Genomic DNA, 23,419 nt, shown 5'->3' with positions numbered 1-23,419 from the left:
ATTATTCGGGTTAATCTCCATGCTTTAGTAGCTGGCCTGTTTTATCTGTAAAGCCACACTTTATCTATAAAATCAGGAGCCCCACTTTATCTGTAAAAGAGCCATGGTTTGGCTACCCCTGCTGTATTAGCTGCTCATAATGCGGTCTCTTCTACATTGAGGTGACCAAACAGAGATCGGGTGACCGCCTTGAGGAACACCTGTGCATAGTCCGCAAGCTTGATCCTGAGTTTCTGGTTGCTTGCCAATTTAATTCACACCTTCTTCTCATGCTCGCGTTTCTGTCCTTGGCCAGATGCAGTACTACAATGAAGCTCAATGCAAGCTCAAGGAACAGCACCTCATCTTACAGTTAGGCACTTTACAGCCTTCTGAACGCAACATTAGGCTCAACAATTTCAGACCATGAACTCTCTTCCCCATTTTGATTCTCTTTTTTTGCCATGTGCTGATCTGAATCTTGTTCTTCATGTTTTTGCTTTTGGACAACATTGTTCATTATTCTGCTATTCATATGCATTCTGGACAATTACTTAATTTTTTACTGCAACCAGTACCAATCGTTTGCTGTTTGTTCCATGACATCTTTGTTATTTGATCTCTCCCATCCTCTACCCTATCCCAGACCTTCCCTTTTGCTCTTCCTCCTCTTCCCTCCCTTTTAGTGGCATAAAACGCATCACATTTCTACCTTCCTTCAGTTCTAAAGAGGTCATATTCGACATGAAACATTAATTCTGTTTCTCTTTCCATAGAACCTGCCAAACCCGCTGAGTATTTCCAGCACTTTATTTTTATTTCGGGAAGCACACACCTGTGCTGCCATTCTTAAAAGTTTTACTGTAGTTTATATTCTTTATTGGTAATTTGAGCTACTCTGTTTCTCTTTCTTTACTTCTTTGTTCCTAATTTCCACTTTGGCCAAATGTCTGCTTATAAGTCTCTGTTTCACTGTTCCTACTTCATTATTGTCTCACAGCTTTCTGCCTATAGAGCAGATATTTAACACATGGACACACAAAACTCACATTTTTGTCAATTCCTAATTTTATTGTGAGGGAAAATGGTCATAGATTTCTTCAAGAGACTGTTATTTGGAACTTTCCCAAGAGCCTCTTAAAATTATCAGTACAGATTTGAATTGCAGCACTGCATGTGGCCAGTGTTACTGACACCTCAATGCTATTGAGCTCAACAGTCCAGTGGAAGTCCTGAGAGAGAATGGGGAAAATCAGGTTTGCTGGAACCTTATCGACTAATTTTCACTGCAGATGGCGTACAATATATCCATAGAGTACTATAAATCTGTTATGTTTCATTATTCATTAACAGTTCCAACTACTGGAGGATACTGAAAAACTAATGTAGATTATTTTATCTTACTTGTGGGAAGGAAAATTATCTTGAAAACAAGTATGGTTATGGAGATGCACTAAATTTGCATGGTAATGCTGTCAAGAGATTTTAAAAGAATATTTATGCAGCCTGGACACAGCACATCTGTCTAGCGATGTGCTAAATTGGAGTGGTAATATGTGAATTTGGACCACACACCACTGTCCACTGTCTTAATCTTCACCAGACAATTGGGGAAAAGTATCAAGTTGCTAGGAGACTTAAGAATGTTAAGAACATAACAATTTTTGGTGAAAGGGTGAAACCAGTCACTAAATGTTGTGCTGTTATAATAAGACATGACTGTTTAAAAGTCTTGTTTCAGTATGCAATTTTGATCCTAATTGCTGATTACCATAATTTGAACTTGCCTGGAGGTGCTAAAGAAAAACTTGCAGGTTTAGCACTCAAACACTGAATAGCAGCAATGTTCGTGGAGCAGTTTATGTGGACTCCATGCACCCACTTCTATGCCCACACAGCAGCAGGTTTCAGGATGGCTCAGAGACTGAGGGAGAGGCAGTACAGATTCTCAGGCAAAGCACTAGAGTTCCTAGTGGAGGAGGTCCATAGGAGCAGGGATGTCCTGGACACACAGGAGGGAAGGAGTCCACCTTGACCTTATTTCTCCCTCTACTGCAGCAGCAGCCGCCAATGTCCTCCTCCCATTCCATTTGCAACTAAGGGGGCCCCCTAGCAACATGTCCATGACCAAGCAGTTCCTTTTTCCTGGTGATTCCTATAAGGTGTCCAATAAGGGTAGTGTAGCAGAGCACTTACTCTTTTTAGATCAAGTCCTCAGAGAATTTTCGGAATAAATCTTGATAAGAGCGTTGATGAAATCTTGGCAAAGTGTCCCAGAAAGCCTTCTGATGTGTTTCAAAAGTCATCTTCAAATCTTCAGCAGCAACTTAACAGTGAACCATAATATAATTTTAAATTTAGCAGACACACAGGAACACTACGACCCGGAAGTTTCCCTCCAAGCCATTCACCATCCTAACTTGGAAATATATTGCCGTTCCTTCGCCATCATTGGATCAAAATCCTGGAACTCCCTCCCTAACAGCACTGTGGGTGTACCTACACCACATGGACTGCAGTGGTTCAGGAAGGCAGCTCATCACCACCTTCTCAAGGGCAATTAGGGATGGGCAATAAAAGCTGGCCTACCCAGCGACGTCCGCCGTCATATAAATGAATTTAAAAAAAACCCTGCAACTCTTCTTTACTTCCAATCAGCTGGCTGCTGTAAGACCATAAGCACTGTCCACCAAAAGGCTGTGCAGCCTCCTTAATTAGCACTAATGGGGAATTTAAGTGTCAGTCAGCCACTTAGGATCACTCGCTTGGAGGATGCTAATATGCACTTCCACTCCTTTACCAAGACAGTATGATGTGCTGATCATAGATTAAAACTGCTTTTCAGCTAAAGACCCCATCTTGGCCACCTGTGAGGTTCTTTAGCACATAAAGTAGCCCTCGAAAATTCTCCCTAAGTACTTCCGCATTAGAGGGTGAAGGGATCGGGGCATGCTAGTCTGAATAACTCTTGCACATATCTTTGATATTGGTTACAACACAGCATTAGCAGAACAGATTGCTTGTACAGTGTCTTTGCCAGGGCATGGTTCAAGGTGAGTTTTAAATTGGGAAAGAAACCTAATAAATTGAAGATAAAACAAATACTTTGAATGAGAAAAACACTTGTCTATGTTGACATATCAATCACAAAATCATGCATCTTCTGCAATGAAGATATATTGGAGTACCGATACACATCCTGATATCATATAAGACTGCCTAGAGATGTTCATGTTTGGAATTTGCACTTTTAGTCAGTTTGATTGAAATGAGGTTGCATCTTGCTACTTGACTACATAAGATATTTTGTGGTATTGCTCAGAATGCGTAAGATATTGATAGTAAGTCTTTTGAAAAAATTAAAACATGGAAACAGACCATTCTGCTCAATGAGTACATGTTGGCATTACCCTCCACAGCATGTAAATAGTCCAAATCAAATTTATCTATGCTGTTCTCTTATCCTTTAACCGTCTTTTCTTTTATCCAACTAACTAATCTAATCTTGAATGTTGACATAGTTTCTGCTTCAACCATGAACCCTGAATATTAATTCCACAGCCTTACATCTCTCTATGTAAAGAGGTTTCTCCTGCCTTCTGTTCTAAAACATTTAATCTCACATTTAATTACATTAATTGTACCTATAGCCCTTCATTCTTGAACCCACAACAGGCCTGGAAACAGTCTGCATGTATTACATCATTTTCTAATTTTACACACTGTGGAAACTATCACCCAATACTTTATACGTTGTAATGAAAATAATCTCAATTTTTCAAATTTTTTTTGTATTTGTATTTCTTTGTACCATGCAACATTCCAGTAAGTCTGCATTGCATACTATCCCGCAGAACAACTTGGAAAGAGGCCAGGACCCCAGTACATCGGGTCCTAATCTGAATTATGATTTCTGGCTTGTTAAGAATGGAACCCCCATCTGCCCCTTACAAGGCCAGTGAGGGGGAGAGAGTAGAACTGGGGACTTTCTACCATGAGAGTAAGTAACTTGATGTAAGACTGGGGGCAACTATGCCCATTAAGATGTGGCCTCAAAAAAGTGGAAGTTGGGCAGGCTCAGATCTCCAAAGACAGGGAACATACATAATCTTCATATGTAAGCAGCTAAGGTGGGTGGTATGGTGGGAGAGGGCGTGGCAGGGTGGAAACAGCATGGATCTCAGGGGTTCATGGGAGATTCTTGGGCCACGTCCTCCCCTTCCCCCAACAAGATTGTTAGAACGTATGGCTTCAAATTGTGTGTTTGCTGAGAATCGGATTTCATTAGCGGGAACAACAAAAGTGCTAATTATAAAACACTTGTAACAAAGATCCTTTAACGCTCCTCTAGCAGCTAACAAGCTATTTAACCAATATTAATGTCTAGAGTATTTTGTAAAGGTGGCCTTTATCCAGCCTGCCTTTTATTTGAGTTTAAGTTTAGTATTTAGTATTGAGACAAGTGGCTCCAATATATTAAAAAAATCTGGGAAACCTTCTGTACTAATCTGACCATTTAGATTCCATTCATTTCCCTGTACAGCACATAGTGCTAGTGTCAACCCTTCACCAAGATTCCACTTATCTGCCTCCATGAAATGTTCATTCCCCCGTAATTAAGATTCTTTGATTCATGTCTCAGCACTTGAAACTGCCCTTAGGCAGTTATATTTTTGACAAATGATTCCGCACTATTGATCATCTGTCATTTTCTTATTACGCATGGTATATGCAGCACATGATAAGCTCATCCTGCAGGCATGTAATGTAAAATGATATGCATATTCTAATAACAATCTTATTAGCAATAAAATGTGGTTCACATCTGACTCCTGAGTACAACCCCGAAAAGCTGTGACCTGCCATTTCAGCAGTACCTCTCAAGTGTAGAATAAAATTGTAATTAAAAATTGATTGGGACAAACTGAATAATCCATGCAGCAATACACTCTCTTCAAATGATAATGTGCTAGCCCTTAGCTCTTCAGTGTACCTTAGTTGCACAGTATAACACCAAGAGTGCTGCTGACCAATCACTAATTTGAGTAGCTACTCTCTGTATCTGTGGAAATGCATCTAAAACACATACTGTGATAGGCTTTAGAATCCCAAATTCTGTCATTCTGTGATCAATGTGCAAAATGCGACAGACAGCTGGACTAAATTTGCCATAAATTTCAGGTAAAGTGACTAATTCTAAAATCTTAGTGCCACAGACCACTTAATCATTGATGAAGTAACTCTGGATAACAGCAGACATCAACCAGGCAACAGAAAAGGCACAGGAGTGATTAGACTTGTAAAATCTGCTGCTGTCTCTAGAGGAACCTTGGAAGTCAATTAACTATGTTTAGTATGCTTAGCAACAACACACACAACCCTCTTCTTTCCCTTTCAGTCCTTGATAATTATGCAATTTATTGTTAGGATAAAGAATTTTGTATAATTAGTCTAAATGGCAATTTACACAATGAAATACTGCAGTGTTTTGAATTGCACTAGGATTCAGTGTGTTTCTGCTTCGATTTGACTGCAGTACTGGCTGAAACATTTAAAAATGCTATCTACTATTGTAAGTTGCTAAGCAGAAAGGTAGGGTAGAGAAATATGAAAACTCATTGCCATTGGGTTGATTTTGTATACCTCCTGGCATCCAGTAACTGATTGCATTACTGGTAGTCTGTAAGTAGCCCACATATTTGGCTGAGGAAGTATTCTTGACCCAATAAAACCTTGGCAAAGAATACAGAAGGATGGCTTAAAAAAATCAAAGACCTTAATGCTGTTTCCAAATAGAATACAATAAACCAAAGCAATTAGGCCAGATTTTGCAGTCAGCAGCAAAGTAAAGGTGCTCACCGCTAACCATGAGAATTTCACTTCTTTCCCCCAGCAGTGGTACTGGAACTGATTGCAGCGTTCTTTACTGAGCATTCCCAGCGTGGAGCTGGAGTAATGTCATCAGACTGTCTAAGCAGCCATTCACACTAAAGGATTTTCACAGACCATGCCCCCACCGCCCCCAACAGAGGAAACCAAAAGAACTAAAATAAAATCTCTTTTAAAAATTTTTACATGGAGCAAATTAAAGGTGAGGTACGCATGGGATGAAGTAGAAGCTAAAACATTCTGAATTTTAAAAAGATATATAAAAAATATAGCTTAAAAATCTATTAATTAATCATTTAACAACACTCCACAATTATTTTTTTTCATGGTCAGTTCTGTTGCTCATCAATTTTCAATAATCACATTGCCGTTAAAAATCCAGGTTCAGCTGATTGAACAAGTTGTAACCTTTTAAGGGGTTTCAAATGGCAATGTTCAGGTAGGAAAATTGAAATTCTCACTGATTTCAGTGATTTTAGGTTATGGGGAAGGTGGGCACAACAAAGGCTGTGTTGGAGCCCTGAGTGACAGATGACAACTTCAGAATTTCTGCACTAACATTGCACGTGTTGCACCTTGAAATTGCAATCAGTTTTAGAGGAGAAATGATGACAAACATCAAAACTTCTGTCCATCCATTAACCCTATCCCCTACCTCCATTGCTTGTTTAGGCTGCACCATACAACCTGCAGCTTCATTGTCCTACTGGTTCCAGACCTGAGTTCCTCATATTCTGGCCACCATCAACACCATCTTGGCAAAAATATCTGCCACCACTCCTAATTAACTCCAAATATCTTAATCCATAATTTAGTTGCTTCCAGATTTAATTCTCCATTGATTTCCTCCATAACTTGTTAAGCTAAAACCTCTATGAATTCCAACATGTCCAAACTTCTAGCACCAATAAGCTGTGCACACTAAATTCCACTTAACACAAACTTGTCAACATTTTCCAATGCATTGGCCCCATCAGCTCTAGCTCACCTCCACCTACACCTCCGCCAGAAACAAAATGACATTCCTTTGTGGGCCTACGCTGAACTCTATCCTGCTGAGTTTGTACTTCACCTGGCCCATTCAACAAGGCCTGTTCACACTATGCCTTAATACTCCATCTCTGATAAGACTTAATTTCACAGCTCCTCTGGTCTGAGGAAGATGACTGGCTGTCATGTGCTTGGTGTGAGTGTTAGCATTGCTTATGTAACCTTAGGATTTCCATTGACCAGAAATTGAACTGGACTAGCCATATAAATACTGTGGCTACAAGAGCAGGCCAGAAGCCAGAAATCCTGCGACGAGTAACTCATCTCCTGACTCCCCAAAGTCTGTTCACCATCTACAGGGAACAAGTCAGGCGTTTGATAGAATACTCCCCACTTGCCTGGATGAGTGCAGCTCTCACAACACTCAAGAAGCTTGACACCGTCCAGGACAAAGTAGCCTGCTTCATTGGCATCACACCCACAAACATTCACTCCCTCCACCGAAGAACAATGGCAGCAATGTGTACCATCTACAAGATGCATTGCAGGAATTCACCAAGGCTCCTCCAACAGCACCTTCCAAGCCCACAACCACTACCATCCAGAAGGATAAAGGCAGCAGATAAATGGGAATACCACCACCGGGAAGTTCCCCTCCAAGTCACTCACCATCCTGACTTGGAAATATATTGCCGTTCCTTCACTGGCATTGGGTCAAAATCCTGGAACTCCCTTCCTAACAGCACTATGGGTGTACCTACACCACATGGACTACAGCGGTTCAAGAAGGCAGCTCACCACCACCTTCTCAAGGGCTACCAGGGATGGGCAATAAATCTGGCCAAGCCAGCGAAGCCCACATCCTGTGAATGAATTTAAAAAAACAGGTTCAGTCATTTTGAACCCTGTGTCATTTTTCTCTGCCTTAGGTAATGATCAATCTGAACTGAGAAAAGGCTTCTGTCCAATCCCAAACCCGTGCTGTGTCCTGTCATGTCTCCCTCCTTCCCCCACCCCCTGTGCCCCTGCCCAAGAACCTGAGCTAAAGTGACAGGTGGAACCACATTAAGGATAAACAACCCCAGCCACAGGAATAGTTTCAGAACTGGGGGACTGATTTGTGATATTTCAATCTCACTTCTCAGGATTCCAATTTAAATAATAACCACAAAAAACACCTTTAGCAATTCAGAATCCACATAAGGTTAAATGTTATTCAGCATGTACTCAATCTGCTTTCATTTACTGCTCCCTTTCCCCACATTTTGTCTGCTATAACATCTCTGCAAGATATTCGGCACAACAGAAATCGCAACAGGACTGTATATACTTCTATGTATAAAACTTACATGAGAAAAACATTACCTTGATTGACCAGGTTATTAAATTAACAGATCACTCAATTACCATGTAACCTGCAAGGCTATGGACCAAATGCTGGAAAGTGGGATTTGGCTACATGGCTCGTTTTTCGGCTGGTGTAGACACAATGGGCCACGTGGCCTTTTTCTGTGCCATGAGCTTTCTGTGATTCTATTCTATTCTATAATATATCAGCACTTGTTAATAGAACTAGATCTGGATGACCAGACATTAAATACAAAGACTTAGATCAGTTACTTAATTTGATGTTCTCGAGATAATTTTTTTTAAGGGTTGGGCTTTACAATTTTATAAGGAACCCACTCCAACTTCAGTGCACACTTGCAGCTTCCAAACACAGTATCCTGCGGAAGGGGTGTTCTTGGATCCCACAAAGTAGGAGAGGGGATAGTGTGACCAGAGAATTTAAGGTCTCCTCTGTGTGCTCTTCGCAGTTTGGATCCTTAGCTTCATCTTCAAGGGAGTACTCAAATATTCACCAAACTTTGTGGGTATAGCATACTAATTCTGTAATTTAATCACACCTACTCTTCACCCTATCAAATACCTCTTTTTGTTCTTTCCCTGCCTTCTTTTCCTGCATTTGTTGAAAAATTGTTCACTTCTAACATCTTCCAGTTCTAATCAAAGGACATCATCCTGAAATACTAATTATTTTTCTCTCTCCACAGATGCTATCTGAGTGTTTCCAGTATTTTCTGTTTTGCATAATTAAAGTAAGGTACAGGAGCAACTCTTTCCACAAAGCAATCTTGGGCTTGAAAAAGAAATCTTGGGCTGAATGTTATGTGTCCCTGATGGGCGTATTTCCCTTGGGTAGGGCCATGTAAATGGAGTGGGTACCTATCCCACCACCTTCCTGCACACCCCCGAGCTCTCCTCCATAATACAGGGGCAGGCAGGTGCTGAGATCAGCAGCCCGCCCACCATATTTAACTTAATATTTAAGGGTCAATTGGACTTGTTTTCAAGCCAATTAGCCCTGATAATAAGGTGCCCATGTCATAAAACGTTTGGCGTGGGCAGCAGGGTGGGAGCAGGAATCCCATTTTTTAAACTTAATTGTTTAAAGGGCGGGAAGGAAGGGAGGGGGTCGGTCTTTGGGAACTGCCCTTGGCCGATCGCGGGCAGTCCCCCTCAGGTCGAGCCCCCCCCAGCACTTTCCTACTCACTCCCTCCCTTAAATCTGACCCTTCCCACCCTACCCCTTTACCCAACCTACATAATCCCTCCTGGCACTAGACCTTGGAGTTACCCACACTGGGAATCTGTGGACCTTTCTTCCTCGTGTCCTATAGTTCTGGCATCAACTACTGATGCCTTCCTGGTGCTGCTGGGACTGATGGAGCAGCCAGCCAATCCAATTGGCCGGCTCTTCCAGAGGGCAGGAATAATGCCCTATGAGAGGTGGAGGTCCCACTAGGCCCCCGTTAGTCCACCCTCCAGCGCTTAATGTGGAGCGGGCAGGCATGAAGCATGTCGGCTATAGGGTATCTAGGGAGGGGGGGATATCATCTGCCACCCACCCCATCACCACCCCCATATTATTTCGCTCCATGTATCTTTTTGTGTAAGCGTATTAGAAAGACCAACAATATGTACTAGAGAAAATATAATACCCTTTGACAACAATCAAATAAAATTAAAGGTGGGAAAGGCACGGAAGTTGTCAAATTTCTTTTCATTTTCAACCTTCCTTGCTACCAAAGCACTCTGACCAAACACAGAAGAGGATCAATTATATTTTCTTGCCTCACCGTATGGGATGGTGTATAACCCAAATTGCAAAATCTGCAAATGTTACAAGACAGCTATGGAAGGCTTAGTGACAATGATTTTTTGAGGAGTGCATGGGACTGAATACGTTTGAACGACTGCTATTGTGTTTTAGCTTTCTTTTTACTCGCTGTGATGTAACAAAAAAAAAGAAATGCCAAGAAATGTCATGTTTTCCCTTTTTGGAGGCAGATGTGGTGGTGGTCACGTCATGCCTGTAAAGCTAATTGGGAAATGGACACTTTACTTTTTTAAAAAACTAGGCCCTTTACCTTCACAAAATGGACTCCAGAAAGTCAGTTGACTTCTGTTGTGGTTTCTGGACAGAGACAGTAAGTCTGGGAAGTTACTTAAAACGCAAATGTTTTCCCAGGTGCTAATTGGAATGAAAGAAATTTAAAGGACAATGGCTGCTAGACCTGTCGGGCCCATGAAGATGGGATTTCAAATAAAGTTATTCGGTGTGATGAACACAACTGGAATGTTGATGGGAAATATTTCCACATTGTGTGTCAATTGCCTCAGGTTCAGCCCATTGTGTGGACAACGGAATACATCAATATTGCCATCACGTGACTGAAACTGGCAGGAGAGGGAGCTGCTACCTTACTAATCAAGAAGGGCAACCCAGCAAGGCAGTCTTGAACCAGCACCTCAGAGGGAGAGATCACACCCAGCAGAAAGAAGGAACCTTGCTTTGAAAAGACAGTCATCTCATGCAGTGAAAATGGGCTAATTCATTTTACCTGCAAGATTGTATTTCTTCACTACAGGTGCTAGGCCACAATTTCATCTGAAACAGCCAGAAACTTCCAACCTCCATTTGTCTTCAAGGAACCAGGAGAGAATCTGTAAGGCCTGCACAGTTTTCAGTCACCGTCTTAAAGACTGTATGCAAGTGACCTGTTTCTTGTTACTCTGTTAGTAATCTATTTGCGTGTTACATCTCTAGAAATCACCTTTTCTTTGTATGTATGTGTGTGTGTGTATGTTTTTGGAGTGGGTGTTTGTTGCATTTTAGATTTTTGATGTTGTGAAAATAAACATTTATCCTTTGTTTTGATTTAAACTTTAAAGAAAGCCTGTTTGCATCTGTTCTTTTAAGTGACAGCACTCAAAAGGATTAAAACACTCCTCAAAAATACATCTTGTTGCGGTCAGTCGAGAGGTGAGAGGTTGGATATATCCAACACTTCTCCCATCTTAACAGGTAGAAGTAGCTATAGAGGGTAACAGAGATGTAAATCCCAATAAGTATGAAATATGCATATTATACTATTGTGTGTAGTACAGTGTATGTATGTAGCTTATATTCAGTATGTTTTCTTGTTCATCTGTCCCATTTCTAATAATTATATGACCATGTAAATGGATGAGACCAACGGATCATTTATACAAGAGCAGTGCACAAGCAATGCATCCTTATTTCTGTAAGTACAGCATGCTGCATCCACAGATTATTTATTTATGGAAATGTAGAATGTGAAAGGGCACAAATTGATTTCTTCATTTGCCTATGTGCAGTGAGTGAGGACACCACTATTTATTTATTTATTTAGATGCCCAATTTTATCTATTTTTAACTTTTATCCTTGAACAAAGCCACAGAGATCCACTGGGTCACTTTTTTTTAAAATCAGGACTAAGTAAATGTGATATACTACCAGTGCCTGTAAATTATACTCAATGTTATTGAAGGCTGCTTTAAACAGCTGTACCAAAATCCTCTGCTGTTTTAACAGTTGCATTACTCTGGCATTTTAAGTTATGGTACTATGGCTCACTCCCCCTCACCTGGTCGTAACAATTAGCAGCACTGCACTCATGAGGGGCCTGCTTGCACACAGCCTAACATGCTGCAGTAAAACCCAGAAGTCAGTGGGTTTAGCTAGTTTCCTGACAAGCTGTCAATTTCGGTGTTTAACCTCCCCTACCCATTCCTAAACTCTCAGGCTCCTGCATATTAAAATCCAGCCCAGTAATGTCTAATTTCCCTTTCTCTTGTGCTGCACAACTGCCAACAACATACACTATAGTACTGAACATTTTATACTGGCATAGGCTTCTGTTGGCATGAAAATAAAGCTTTAGATTTTCCATGATTAAAAATATTTTTTTTCATTTGTGGCCATAGGTGTCAGCCTTGATTTAGTAGTAGCACTCTTGCCTTTGTGTTAGGTTGTGAATTCAAGTCCCACTCCAGGCACTTGAACACATAATCTAGGTCTAGTTCTGAGGCAGCACTGCACTGATGAAGATGCCATGTTTTGGATGAGACATTGAATTGAGACCCCATGTGCCCTCTTCATGTGCTTTCTACTTGAAGAACTAGGTCCCGGTCAATATTTAGCTTTTGTTACAGAGTGGAGGGGGATTAATTTAAACAGCCTTGATTTCTCCTCTCATTACCCATCCATCCATCCATAATCAGAGAGTTGTTTATGATTTCTGATTTCCCCCTTTATAAGCGGTGGCATGTTTTCCCCACCCCTTCAGTTTGGAGTGATCCCATCCTCCATTAATAACCGCACCCCCCCCCCCGCCCACAGCAAACTCGAGATAAGGTAAAATAAGAGGGTTGGTTTATTTCACACACACACACACACACACACACACACACTCACATCATCTGCCTCTTTTTTGCAGTCATACAAAAAAGGGATAAGGGAAAGAAAGAGGTACAGGGCACCATGATAAAAATAACAATTTTGGTTTCATGTGAATCCAGAGTCCAGAATTAAAAGTCCAGTGCCATTTTCCTTCAGAGATTAGCAGGCTGAAACTGTTGCAGAGTGATGCAACTTCCCAGAAGTGAGTACTTCTACGATGGCAGAAGTTGCATAGAAATGAATTAGTCTCGAAGGCACAGATACAGAAGTTTCAATGTTTCAGATGTTAACAGTGTAGATGATGGCCAGGCACTTCAGCTGGACTTTCTACTGCTACCTGTTAGATGATAAAATGGTAAACTGTCTGGGTTCAGTTCCACATGGCAGTAAAACAGTTTCTAGAAGCTTGTGGGAGGTCATGTGACATACCTCCCACTTCTTCTCCTCCGTGTTAGACAAAAGATATATTTTCCCAGGTCTGGAATCTTGAGGCGTTTAATAGAAGAGTCAGGGTCCCTTTTGTCTTTTGCAGTCATTTTTTACCATCTCTGTTGGCCAGAGCTCTGCCTTAGAAATGCAAAGGGGGTTGGTGCATTTCTTTGGCATTTGATTGTTAGCTGGCATGGAGGGCATTAGCAGCTCTTTAAGGATAACAAGGTCCCTGTTAGTTTCTGAAAGTTAGAAATTCCTTTGTTATGAGTCGTGGCTAGTCAGGGTAAAGCCTTGGCCATTTTTAAATTAAAAATAATAATTTTATAAAGTAGCAAGGTTGATGTAAATCTATATATATATTTTTTTTCTTTTTCCATCCTGTCTTCTGGCCGGGCCAGAACCATCCAATACCTTAAACAGATGACGTCATTTATCTCATTGCTGTTTGTGGGATCATGCTATGTGCAATTTCCTACATGACAATAGTGACTACACTTCACAAATTTGGCCCTAAACTGCTAAAGGACATCCTGAGGTTGTGAAAAATTCTATATAAATGCAGGTTTGTTCCTTATTTACAAAAATTTAAATCAAACTTAAATTTTTGGACCTTTGCATATTGCCACAAGGTTTACAAATATTTACAAGCATCGCCGCTCAAATATATGAAATATAGGAGCCAGGTAAAAGAAATTATGCCTTAAATTTATGCTCAACAGAAGTAACGTTAAAATATCCACAGTTTTGTTACTCTTTGTGGCTGGTCACAACAAAGGTTTTTAAAATTTCTTTTCCCCGTAATGCCTTTTCTAATTCAAATGTATTTATTTATTAATAAGGAGTCAACCAAGCCAGGTTTTTTTTTTGAGTCAAGGAAAGAGTAAGTTTTTTATCTGCTTACTAAACCAGAGAACAAATAACAATGATGCAACAACACAGATTGTTGAATGTTGCAACCAATTGAAGTTAGTTAGTTTCCTGTAGAATTCTGGAGTTGACTTTTTCAAGGCTACACTTTGTTGAAGACACCCTTTCAGCTTCCAGAGAGAAAGAGAGAGATTTTTCCTGCTCCTTTCCAGCAGTGTTTTAGATGACTGTCATGTTTCTTTCTCCTCCTGCTTTTTGTTTTTTCATTCTGCTTGGCAGAACTAGTTTTTAAACTCCTGTCTGTATACTCCCAGAAGGGAATTCAATTAGCATGTCTTGCATTCATTGTTGTAGACCAAATAATTCCATTTTTTGATCTTTGCATCTCCAACATTTTTGACACATTTAAAGATATAAATCAAGAGGAGATAGGGATTATTTCGCCCTTGGGTCTCCACAGGGTTTCTGAATGATGACTACCTGATCAAAGTCCAGCACTTTGCATCTGTAATACCTTCCTTTCAAGAGTATCCCTATTTGCAGTTGACCTTGACACCCCCCAGGTGTGAAATTCTATGTAACAGGTCTGCAGTGAAATTCATATAGACTTCCCAGAGATGTAGTCAGCTTTACAGTATCAGCCATCAAGTAACTTGTGGCAGCCATTTTTGATTAGTATCTTTTCTTGTTTTTTTAAAAAAGGTCTTCTTTAAACAGTTCAATATGTCTGTGGTCAGCTGGTGAAATTGCAGGTAGTTGTCACTCAGTTATAGTTTCCTGTTATCATGACATAACTCACAAAGTTAATCACTCAAGTAGAGTGAAATTGATGTGAATTTTTAACTTTAACTTTAGGCCTATGGTTTCCCAGGCTTCTTGGAATTCACCAGTGAAGGCGATACATGGTGACAAACGAGAGAATTGAAGTTATTCCAGGAAATATGCCAATAAGTTTTACACACTTTGTTAGTGTCATCTAACCTTTGGTGGTTTGAAGTTGTGACCTGCACTTTGATCTCTAATCGATTAGATCAGCCACTTATGCTGCATTAGATTGAATGTCAAATGAGGCCAGGATAACCAGCAACAGCAGCAGCAACCACTGGTCATAGATCTGTAGTTCCATAGGACAGTGGGGAGCAAGTGAGAGTGCAGTTCACAGGAGGCCATACCCTGCACATAGGGTATACAGCCAGAGGGTAAGCTTCCTGGACAGGTCTGAACCAATGTCCAGGAGGCTCAGAGAGTCAGGTGAGGTGTTGTCAGACTTTTGCAGCTTGCTGGTTGCCATGCTGTACAAGTTTTTGTCAAAGTCACACCATCCTCAAATTTTTTGCCTCTGGATCTCTCCAGGGTTTTGCCAGAAACATTGCAGGATCTCGCATTCGGTGGCCCACAAATGAATAAGACAGATGACTGATGACTTCTTCACCAATTCTAACTTTGCCTGCGATGAAGCCAGTCAGAATGAGCGGGTGCTCTAACTTGCGACTTTAGCTGGCTACCCTCACGTGGAGAACATCATTGACTGCATGTGTGTGACACTTAAGATACTCATAGATCACCAAGGAGCAGTCCTCAATCACAAGGGCTTCCATTCCATAAATGTGCAGCTGGTGTGCAATCATAAGAAGATGTTATGCAGATATGCACAAAATACCTGCCATAATGTTTACGTTGTGCAGTAGCGCACCCTCCCAGATTTTGTTGCACCTTAAAGTAGAGCTATCAGCTGCCTGCTCAGAGACAAAGAATGCCCACTTAAAATGTGGTTCATAACACCTCTCAGAAATCCAAAAATAAGAGCCAGGAGTGCTAAAATCCATCTCACCTCCTAATGTGTCGTAGAACAGGTCATTGGCAGGATGAACATATGCTTCAGGTTATAGACAGATCTGGAGACACCTTTCAGTATGCAACTGCCCTAGGGTCTCCAGAATGGTCTGTGTGCTGCATTCTGCACAACGCTGCCCAGCAGCAAGATTTAGATCTGTAGGAGGACTGAGGCACAGAGCCCCTTCAGAGGACGTGAAAGAGGAAGCAGAAGTGATGAGTGCAATGCACCACCATTGGAACACGTTGCTGCCCAGGATGTTCTGATTAGTGTGATGTTCACTTGTTTACTTAAGTTCTAACAGCGTACCCATTTCACAACCTCCTGCAAAAGCCATTTTTTAGCTCCACCCTTCCCGCCCTCAACCATACCGTACCAGCTGTTTCCACTAACAGAAAGCAGTCCTACAAGCAACCGAGCACCCCTTTTACTTTCCTCTTTTGGTCTCTGTCAATTCAAATCTTTTCATTCATCATCAAACAACTGAAAAAGTCACTTGCCAACCAGTAACAAAAAGCGGGCAACAGGAAAATTACACAAAACTATGTGTATCAAATGAAGAAATGACACTTAACAGTACAAAATGTGTAACACATCCACGCACATTCCCTTGTGCAACTGCATTTATTTACTTTTCCTTTTCCCACTGTTTCTAAGTAGTGCAACACTGTGACTTCAGCACAGGTTGAGTCAAGCTGCTCAGATCCCTGTTCTAGCTTTTGAGTTGCTCTTGGCTAACGTCCTCAGGGTTTTGGTGCCTATGGGGGCTCTCCAAAATCTGTTTCACTTTGCAGGATCAGACCTGGCCATTGGGTTGTGCAGCGGCATGACGGGTGCTGACGGAGGGGACGCTAAGTTAAGAAGTGGAAGCGCTTTGAGCACAGCCCCACTTCCATGCCCCCTTTCACCATCACACCCCTCATGGCCCAGCTGCAATTCCCTACTACCGCTGCGCTGGAGATTACATTGTGCAGATCAGTGGGGCATGGAAAGGCTAAGACAAGTGTGTCATTCATCCTATTTAAAGCGATGTTAAGTGTATGAAAGCTCTAGTTGAAGGCCTGCATATACTCTTTCGATTGCCATGTTTGAAGCATGCAGTTGGCCATGGTATGGAAGAAGAAATCGTCACATTGGCGTGTGACAGATCCCACTCATCTCTGATTCAGGCTGCTCCAATCTCTGCAAATATGAACAGTATGCTTGGAATGCCTTCCAGTATATTGAACAATCTTTGCTGCTGCTTAGTGATTGTCCGTATCATCAATGGCTCCCAAAATACAGCATACGTCCAGCTGAGCAGAGCTTGGTGATGCCAGTGCCCTCTGCTACAAATTCTCCACTATTGTCCCTGACTACACCATCTGCTCCTGCTCACTTGTGATGTGAGTCACCAGATGAAAACACAATTATCTGCTTTACAGCCCCACAAAATGTAAGTATCCAAGGTGGTGTCTAGACTGCACAAGTCCTGTGACAATGCATCCTGAGTAGGATTGAGCTTCTCTGAGGAGTTGGCCTCAGCCTACTCCTGCTGAAAGGTCTTGTGGGGTTTAAAAGACATGAATGAGTTTTTTCAAGATAGGTATGTTTGAAGTTATTATGCACATGAAACTATTTCCGCCAGGCCCACTCAGCTCATGACCCCTTTACAGCCTTAGTCCAATCATGGACAAAAGAGCTGAACTAAGAGGTGAGGCAAGAGTGACTACCCTTGACATCAAGGCAGCATTTAACCAAGTGTGGCAGCAAGGAGGAAAGCTCTGCTGGTTGGAGCCATACCTAGCACAAAGGAAGATGGTTGTGGCTGTTGGAGGTCAATCATCTCAATCCCAGGACATCACTTCAGGAGCCCCTCAGGGTACTATCCTAGGTCCAACCATCTTCAGCTGCTTCATCAACGACCTTATCTCCATCACAAGGTCAGAATTGGGATGTTTACTGATGATTGTGCAATGTTCAGCACCGTTCACGGCTCTGCCCATATGCAGCAGGAGCTGGACAACATTCAGGCTTGGGCTGATAAGTGGCAAGTAACACTTGCTCCACACAAGTACCAGAAATGACCAGCTCCAACAAAAGAGAATCCAGCTATCTCTCCATGACATTCAGTGGCATTACCATCACTGAACACCCACTATCAACACCCTGGGGGTTACCAGTGACCAGAAACTGAACTAGACAGCCATATAAATACTGTGGCTACAAGAGCAGGTCAGAGACTATGAATTCTGCAGAGAGTAGCTCTCCTCCTGACTCCCCAAAGTCTGTCTACCATCTACAAGGCACAAATCAGGAATGTAATAGAACACTCTCCACTTGCGTGAATGAGTGCAGCTCCTCAATACCATCCAAGACAAAGCAGCCCATTTGATTGGAACTCTATCCACTGCCAATGCACAGTGGCAGCTGTGTGTACCATCTACAAGATGCACCAAGGCTTCTTCGACAGCACTTTCCGACCTTGTGACCTCTACCACTTGGAAGAAAAAGGGCTACAGATGCATCGGACACCATCATCTGCAAATTATCCTCCAAGCTACACTCCATCCTGGCTTGGAACTATATCGCTGTTCCTTTGCTGTCACTGGGTCAAAATCCTGGAACTCATTCCTTAACAGCACTGTGGATGTATCTACACCACATGGACGGCAGCAGTTTAAGAAAGCAGCTCACTACCACCTTCTCAGGGGCAATTGGGGTTGGGCAGTAAAATGTTGATGTAACTGGTGAAGCCTACGCCCCATGAAAGACTTAAAAAAAAATTGTCATCAGGTGTAGTGTGCCATGTCTCTGATATACAATTCTGTCACCTTGAGCTGGGACACTCCTTTCATCCAAACCTTGAGGGCCAGGCATGCCAAGACTCTACTGCTCCCTACTTCCTCCTCCTCTGTAGCTGTCAGTTGCAAGCTGCCTGGAGGACTACCTCTGGTTCTCTACCTCTCCCTGGTGTTTTCTGCTGTCCTCTCCTGCGAGATGGGAAAGAAGAGGTTATGAGTGAGGGTGTGGATGGGAATTTGAGGAAGTGCTTCAACAGTTGGGGATGGGCTTACCCAAGACGTAATGTGAGGACTGATTTTCTGGAATAGGCTTGAGAAGGAAAAGTGAAGGGGTTGGACAATGCACATGTCAGGGAGTAGGTGTGTGTCACTGCTCTCACATTTTCTGCCCTGCTTAGGCCATTAAACCGCTTCCTGTATTGTTTCCAGGCATGTGCTTCTTTCAACCATGTCTCCTTGGTTTCCCCAGCACGCTTATTCCTCTTGTTACTAGGTTACAGTATGGTCTTCATAGACCTTGGTAGCACATCCATTGGTGTGCCTGTGAAGTGGGAGCCTTTGAAAGTATGCCTTCCATTGCAACACTTTCTTAGCTCCTTCCCTGCTCCAACTGCTTCAATTTGCATGTCTGGTGTGTCCCTTTAAATCCAGGAGTTCAAATTGTGTTACACTAATTCACATTAATTGTATGGGAAAGCCAGAAATCAAATAGTGATGTAGTGGCTGCATTATAAAGTCACTGACAGATGTGTTTAATATTTTTATGGGTTTCCCACCTGCTCTCAGGCTCCTCCATTCTCAACAATTCTGCGCACTAAAATTCAGCCCTTTAACTCAGCTACAACTCCAGAATTAATTTGGTAGATTAGCTACAGATGATCTCTGTGGCTAAATTTGGTCCTTGCATTTTTTTTGTTAGTATGTGATTTCTCAGCGAACGTGTAAAGCTTTTTTTGCAGAAACATATCCCTTCCAGTGGAGCAAATGACAAAGCGATTTCACAGAATGGTTACAAGTACCACCTTAGCAGTAATTAAAGGAATAGTTTCTGGAAATCGGGTTGACATATCCATGATTGTAAGGATAAAATTATGTCCTGCTTTCATTTTGGGAAATGTTCCTACACAATCTGCTAATACCCAACTGAATGATTCTTCAAAAACTGGCATGGGTATTAAAGATGCTGGTTTAATTACATGTTGAGGTTTACCTACTACCTGAATGTATGACATATTTTACAAAATTGGGCTACGTCCATATGAAGTCTTGGCCAGGTAAAATGCCTATTTATCAGTGCTTGGGTTTTTTGTATTCTTATATGTCCTGCCATAGGGATTTCATGTGCTACTCGCAATATTGCCTTACGATATTTGGGCAGTACCACTATCTGATGAACAACCGCCCATTTCCTCATTTGCAGGTCTGTGAGGGTGTCTCCACTTACTCATCAGAACTCCATTTTAATGTAATAACACTCCGGAACTCTTTCAGCCTCAGCTTCAGTGTGAACTGACTGTGCTAACTTGTTTAACTCTGGATCTACTTTCTGAGCCTCAATTAACGAAGACATGCCAAACACTTCCTTTGAATTATCCTCACCCTTAAAGAAAGTTTCGGCTACTCTAACATCTGCTTATGGTATTAGTTTGACCTCTGGTGATGAACTTTGTTTAGCCATTGCTTTGGTCACTAGACACAATGGAAAAATACCACAAACTTGCTCTCGTAATTGCTCCATCTCTTTATCCTCTCTCGGACTTTCCGTAATTCTGGGTGAAGCTACAACCTTTGCTCCTGCCAAATCACTCCCCAGGAGCAAATCAACACCATCCACGGGTAATTTTTTAACCACTCCTACAACCACCGATCCAGACAACAAATCACACTCCGATTGCACTTTGTGCAATGGAACCGGGAACCGGGTACTCTCCACTTATCCTGTTTACCAATACTTTAGCTTTCATTAAGCTCTCTGGAGGGAAAACTAGGTCCTTCCCCAGCAAAAGAATTTGAGTAGCTCCTGTGTCCCTTAATATAGTTATGGGTTTATCTACATCATTTGATGAAAAATGGGTTATCTTTCCTCTAGACAAAAACCCTTTATATCTCTCATCTACCTTATTCACTTCACTTGCATTCACAGCATTGTTTACCTCCAGACCCTTAGTTGCACATAAAGCTGCAATTTGATCTGTGGCATTTTCTTTTTGAGTTCCCTTTTCGGACTCACTCTTATGAACTCCAGTATGTCCCAAGGGCTTCCCTTGCAACTTCCAGCATCCTGAACGAATGTGTCCCACTTTATTACAATGGAAACATGTAGGCCTTTGAGTTTCACCTCCACCCTCAGTTCCTTCCTTCCTGATCTGGGGAGGAGATCTCAAGGTATTCCCAGATATGCATTCTTTACCTTGGCTACTTGCCTTCCTTTCATTCCCCCACTTTCTAGCCTTTTTCAAATTTACGGGGATGATGGAAAAAAGGTTTCGTTTTATGGATCATTTCATAATCATCAGCCATTACTGCTGCCTGTCTAGCAGTTGCAACCCATTGGTCTTCAACATGGGTTCTTATTACAGAAGGTAGGGAGTTTTTAAATTCTTCCAAGACAATGGTCTCGCTGAGAACTTCATAGGTAGTTTCAATTCCTAATGCTCGTATCCACCTGTAAAAATTACTTGCTTAACCCTGTCAAATTCAATGTAAGTTTGCCCAGGCTATTTCCTTAAATTTCAAAACTTTTGTCTGTATACTTCAGGGACCAACTCATAAACACTCAAAATGGCCTTTTTCACCACATATAATCCCTAGGAACCTCCTCTGACAGTGAAGCATAAATTTCTTGTGCTCTACCTGTCAAGTTGCTCTGCATGGGCAATGTCCAGTTTTCTTTGCCAGTTCATCTGTTTAGATTTCTTCTCAAATGAAATAAAGAATGGTTCAACATCCCTTTCCTCAAATTTTTGTAAGAGTTTGCACAAATTTAAACATCTTCCCACTGGGTTCCGTACTGGAATTAAGTCCTGCTTCATCCACTGGTGTCTTTTTTTTAACTGTCAGCATTTTAAGCTGGAATTCTCTCTCTCTTTTTCTCTTTCCTCATTTTCTAACTTCACTATTTCTAACTCCCTTTGAAATGTCCTTTCTCTTTCCCTTTCTGCCGCCTCTAGTTCTAATTTTTTTTTATTTGCAACTGAATTTGAGCCCATTCCAATGAACCACCCCTTGGAGAACTGGTCTATCAGGTATTCCTTCCAATTTCAAATGCTGTGTCATCTCTTTGATTATCTCTGTCTTCCTAGCTTTGGCACGCAATCCTACTTTTGACTTACTTGCCAATTTGATTAAACTGGCTTTTGGGATCCCTTGTAAAATCGTCAGGGACATCTCTTCCACTTGCAGGAAAGCTTTAACAGTTTCCAGTGCCATCTTATTTTTGACAATACAAACCTGGTGTTTCCTTTTAGCTTTTATTACTGACTAAATCTGCACCCAAATCGCCATTGTCTTTTGTTCCAAAATATCCCGGACCTGAGCCCTCAAACTTTGCCACGACTCACTGGGGTTAGTGTGCTGTAATATCAAGCCCCATTGTTCCCTGAGCCGTGCCAAATGTGAAAAGTTTGATCAAACCACCGGATTAACCAAATTCTACTTAACTGTTTAATTGAGGTTAACAGAATACGAGCATCAGGTTTGTAAGCTTGATAAGTAAATAGCTGTTTATTGAACATGCTGTCATTAACCAGTGGCAAAAGAAAGAAATATGAACTGCTAACTTCTAACACTATAACTTAAACTCTACCCCCTTCTTAAATCGCTATACACATGCGCACACACACACGCACACACACAAGACACACAAAACATGGATTTTAAGGGTGGGATAAAACAGTGGGATAAAACAATAGCACCAATCCGGAGTATAGGACTCAGTGGGTTGATTTTGATTGATGTCTTCCAAATTCCTTGATGACACAGGGTGGACTTCCAGCACTCTCAGTATTTAGTTCACTGGTTGAGAACTTGCTTTTCAATATCTCTAACAGTGATTTTCCCCTTTTCCTTCTTACAGGGGTTTCCTCAGACGGACAGCAGGTTATAGAGATATGAGGAAATGAGATTTTAGATGTTTTCTCATTGCAGGCCAGGATTTTCTGCTGCATCGACCTCCACACAAAACCCTGGTCATTTGGCGAGGAGCCAATTAGAATGCTGTTGTCAGGCAGCTCCCTTGGTCCAGGACTCCTTTCCTGCACTATCCTGTCTTTCATGGCACATTCTGTTCCAGGACTGCAATATCGTATATACCTCTCATCCTGTTCCAGTGGACATGTCCTTTAAACTGCATCCATTGTAATTCTAATCCACAGACCAACAGAAAATAAAAAGATATGTTCTTTACAACAGCCCAAAACAAAAGGATCCTTACAACATATAAGGAACCCACACACACTTGCATATTCCATGATTAGACAAACAAATGTTTGTTAAGCTAAAACTCTGATATTTTTGTTGCAATACCAAAGATTCTTTCTCAGAAATCCAAGAACCCTGTTTGCTTCGGATGCTATCTGCTGAATGTCATTGCTTATTTTGCAAATTACCTTAAATCTTTTTCTTATGGTCCTCGATCCTCCCAACAATGGGAACAGTTTCTCCCTATCCACTCTGTCTAGATTCCTCATGATTTTGAATACCTCTATCAAATCTCCTCTCAACCTTTTCTTCTCCAAGGAAAACCCTCCGAACTTCTCCAATCCATCTGTGCAATTGAAAATTGGAACCATTCTTGTGAATCTTTTCTGTATTCTCGCTAATGCCGTCACATCTTCCCTAACATGCGGTGCCCAGAACTGGATGCAATACTTCAGTTG

General features: G+C 41.6%; 1 protein-coding gene across 14 annotated transcripts in view; it reads left to right on the top strand.

Annotated features, from left to right (window-relative positions):
• The window catches only part of fars2 (phenylalanyl-tRNA synthetase 2, mitochondrial), a 509,243-nt gene that overhangs the window by 231,232 nt on the left and 254,592 nt on the right, over positions 1-23,419 (top strand). The window contains exon 6 of one of the 14 annotated variants that reach the window (XM_041183496.1): positions 10,543-11,083. The exons of the other annotated variants lie outside the window; for them this stretch is intronic. Coding sequence (XP_041039430.1) covers positions 10,543-10,718 — 176 coding nt within the window. The 3' untranslated portion in view covers positions 10,719-11,083. Of the gene's footprint in view, positions 1-10,542; positions 11,084-23,419 lie in introns of those variants that run through there. 14 annotated transcript variants of the gene reach the window in all.

The sequence above is a fragment of the Carcharodon carcharias genome, chromosome 3 (genome assembly GCF_017639515.1).
Source record: "Carcharodon carcharias isolate sCarCar2 chromosome 3, sCarCar2.pri, whole genome shotgun sequence".
Classification (NCBI taxonomy): Eukaryota; Metazoa; Chordata; class Chondrichthyes; order Lamniformes; family Lamnidae; genus Carcharodon; species Carcharodon carcharias.
The sequence above is the reverse complement of the archived record's forward strand: the minus strand, read 5'-3'. Positions and strand labels throughout refer to the sequence as shown.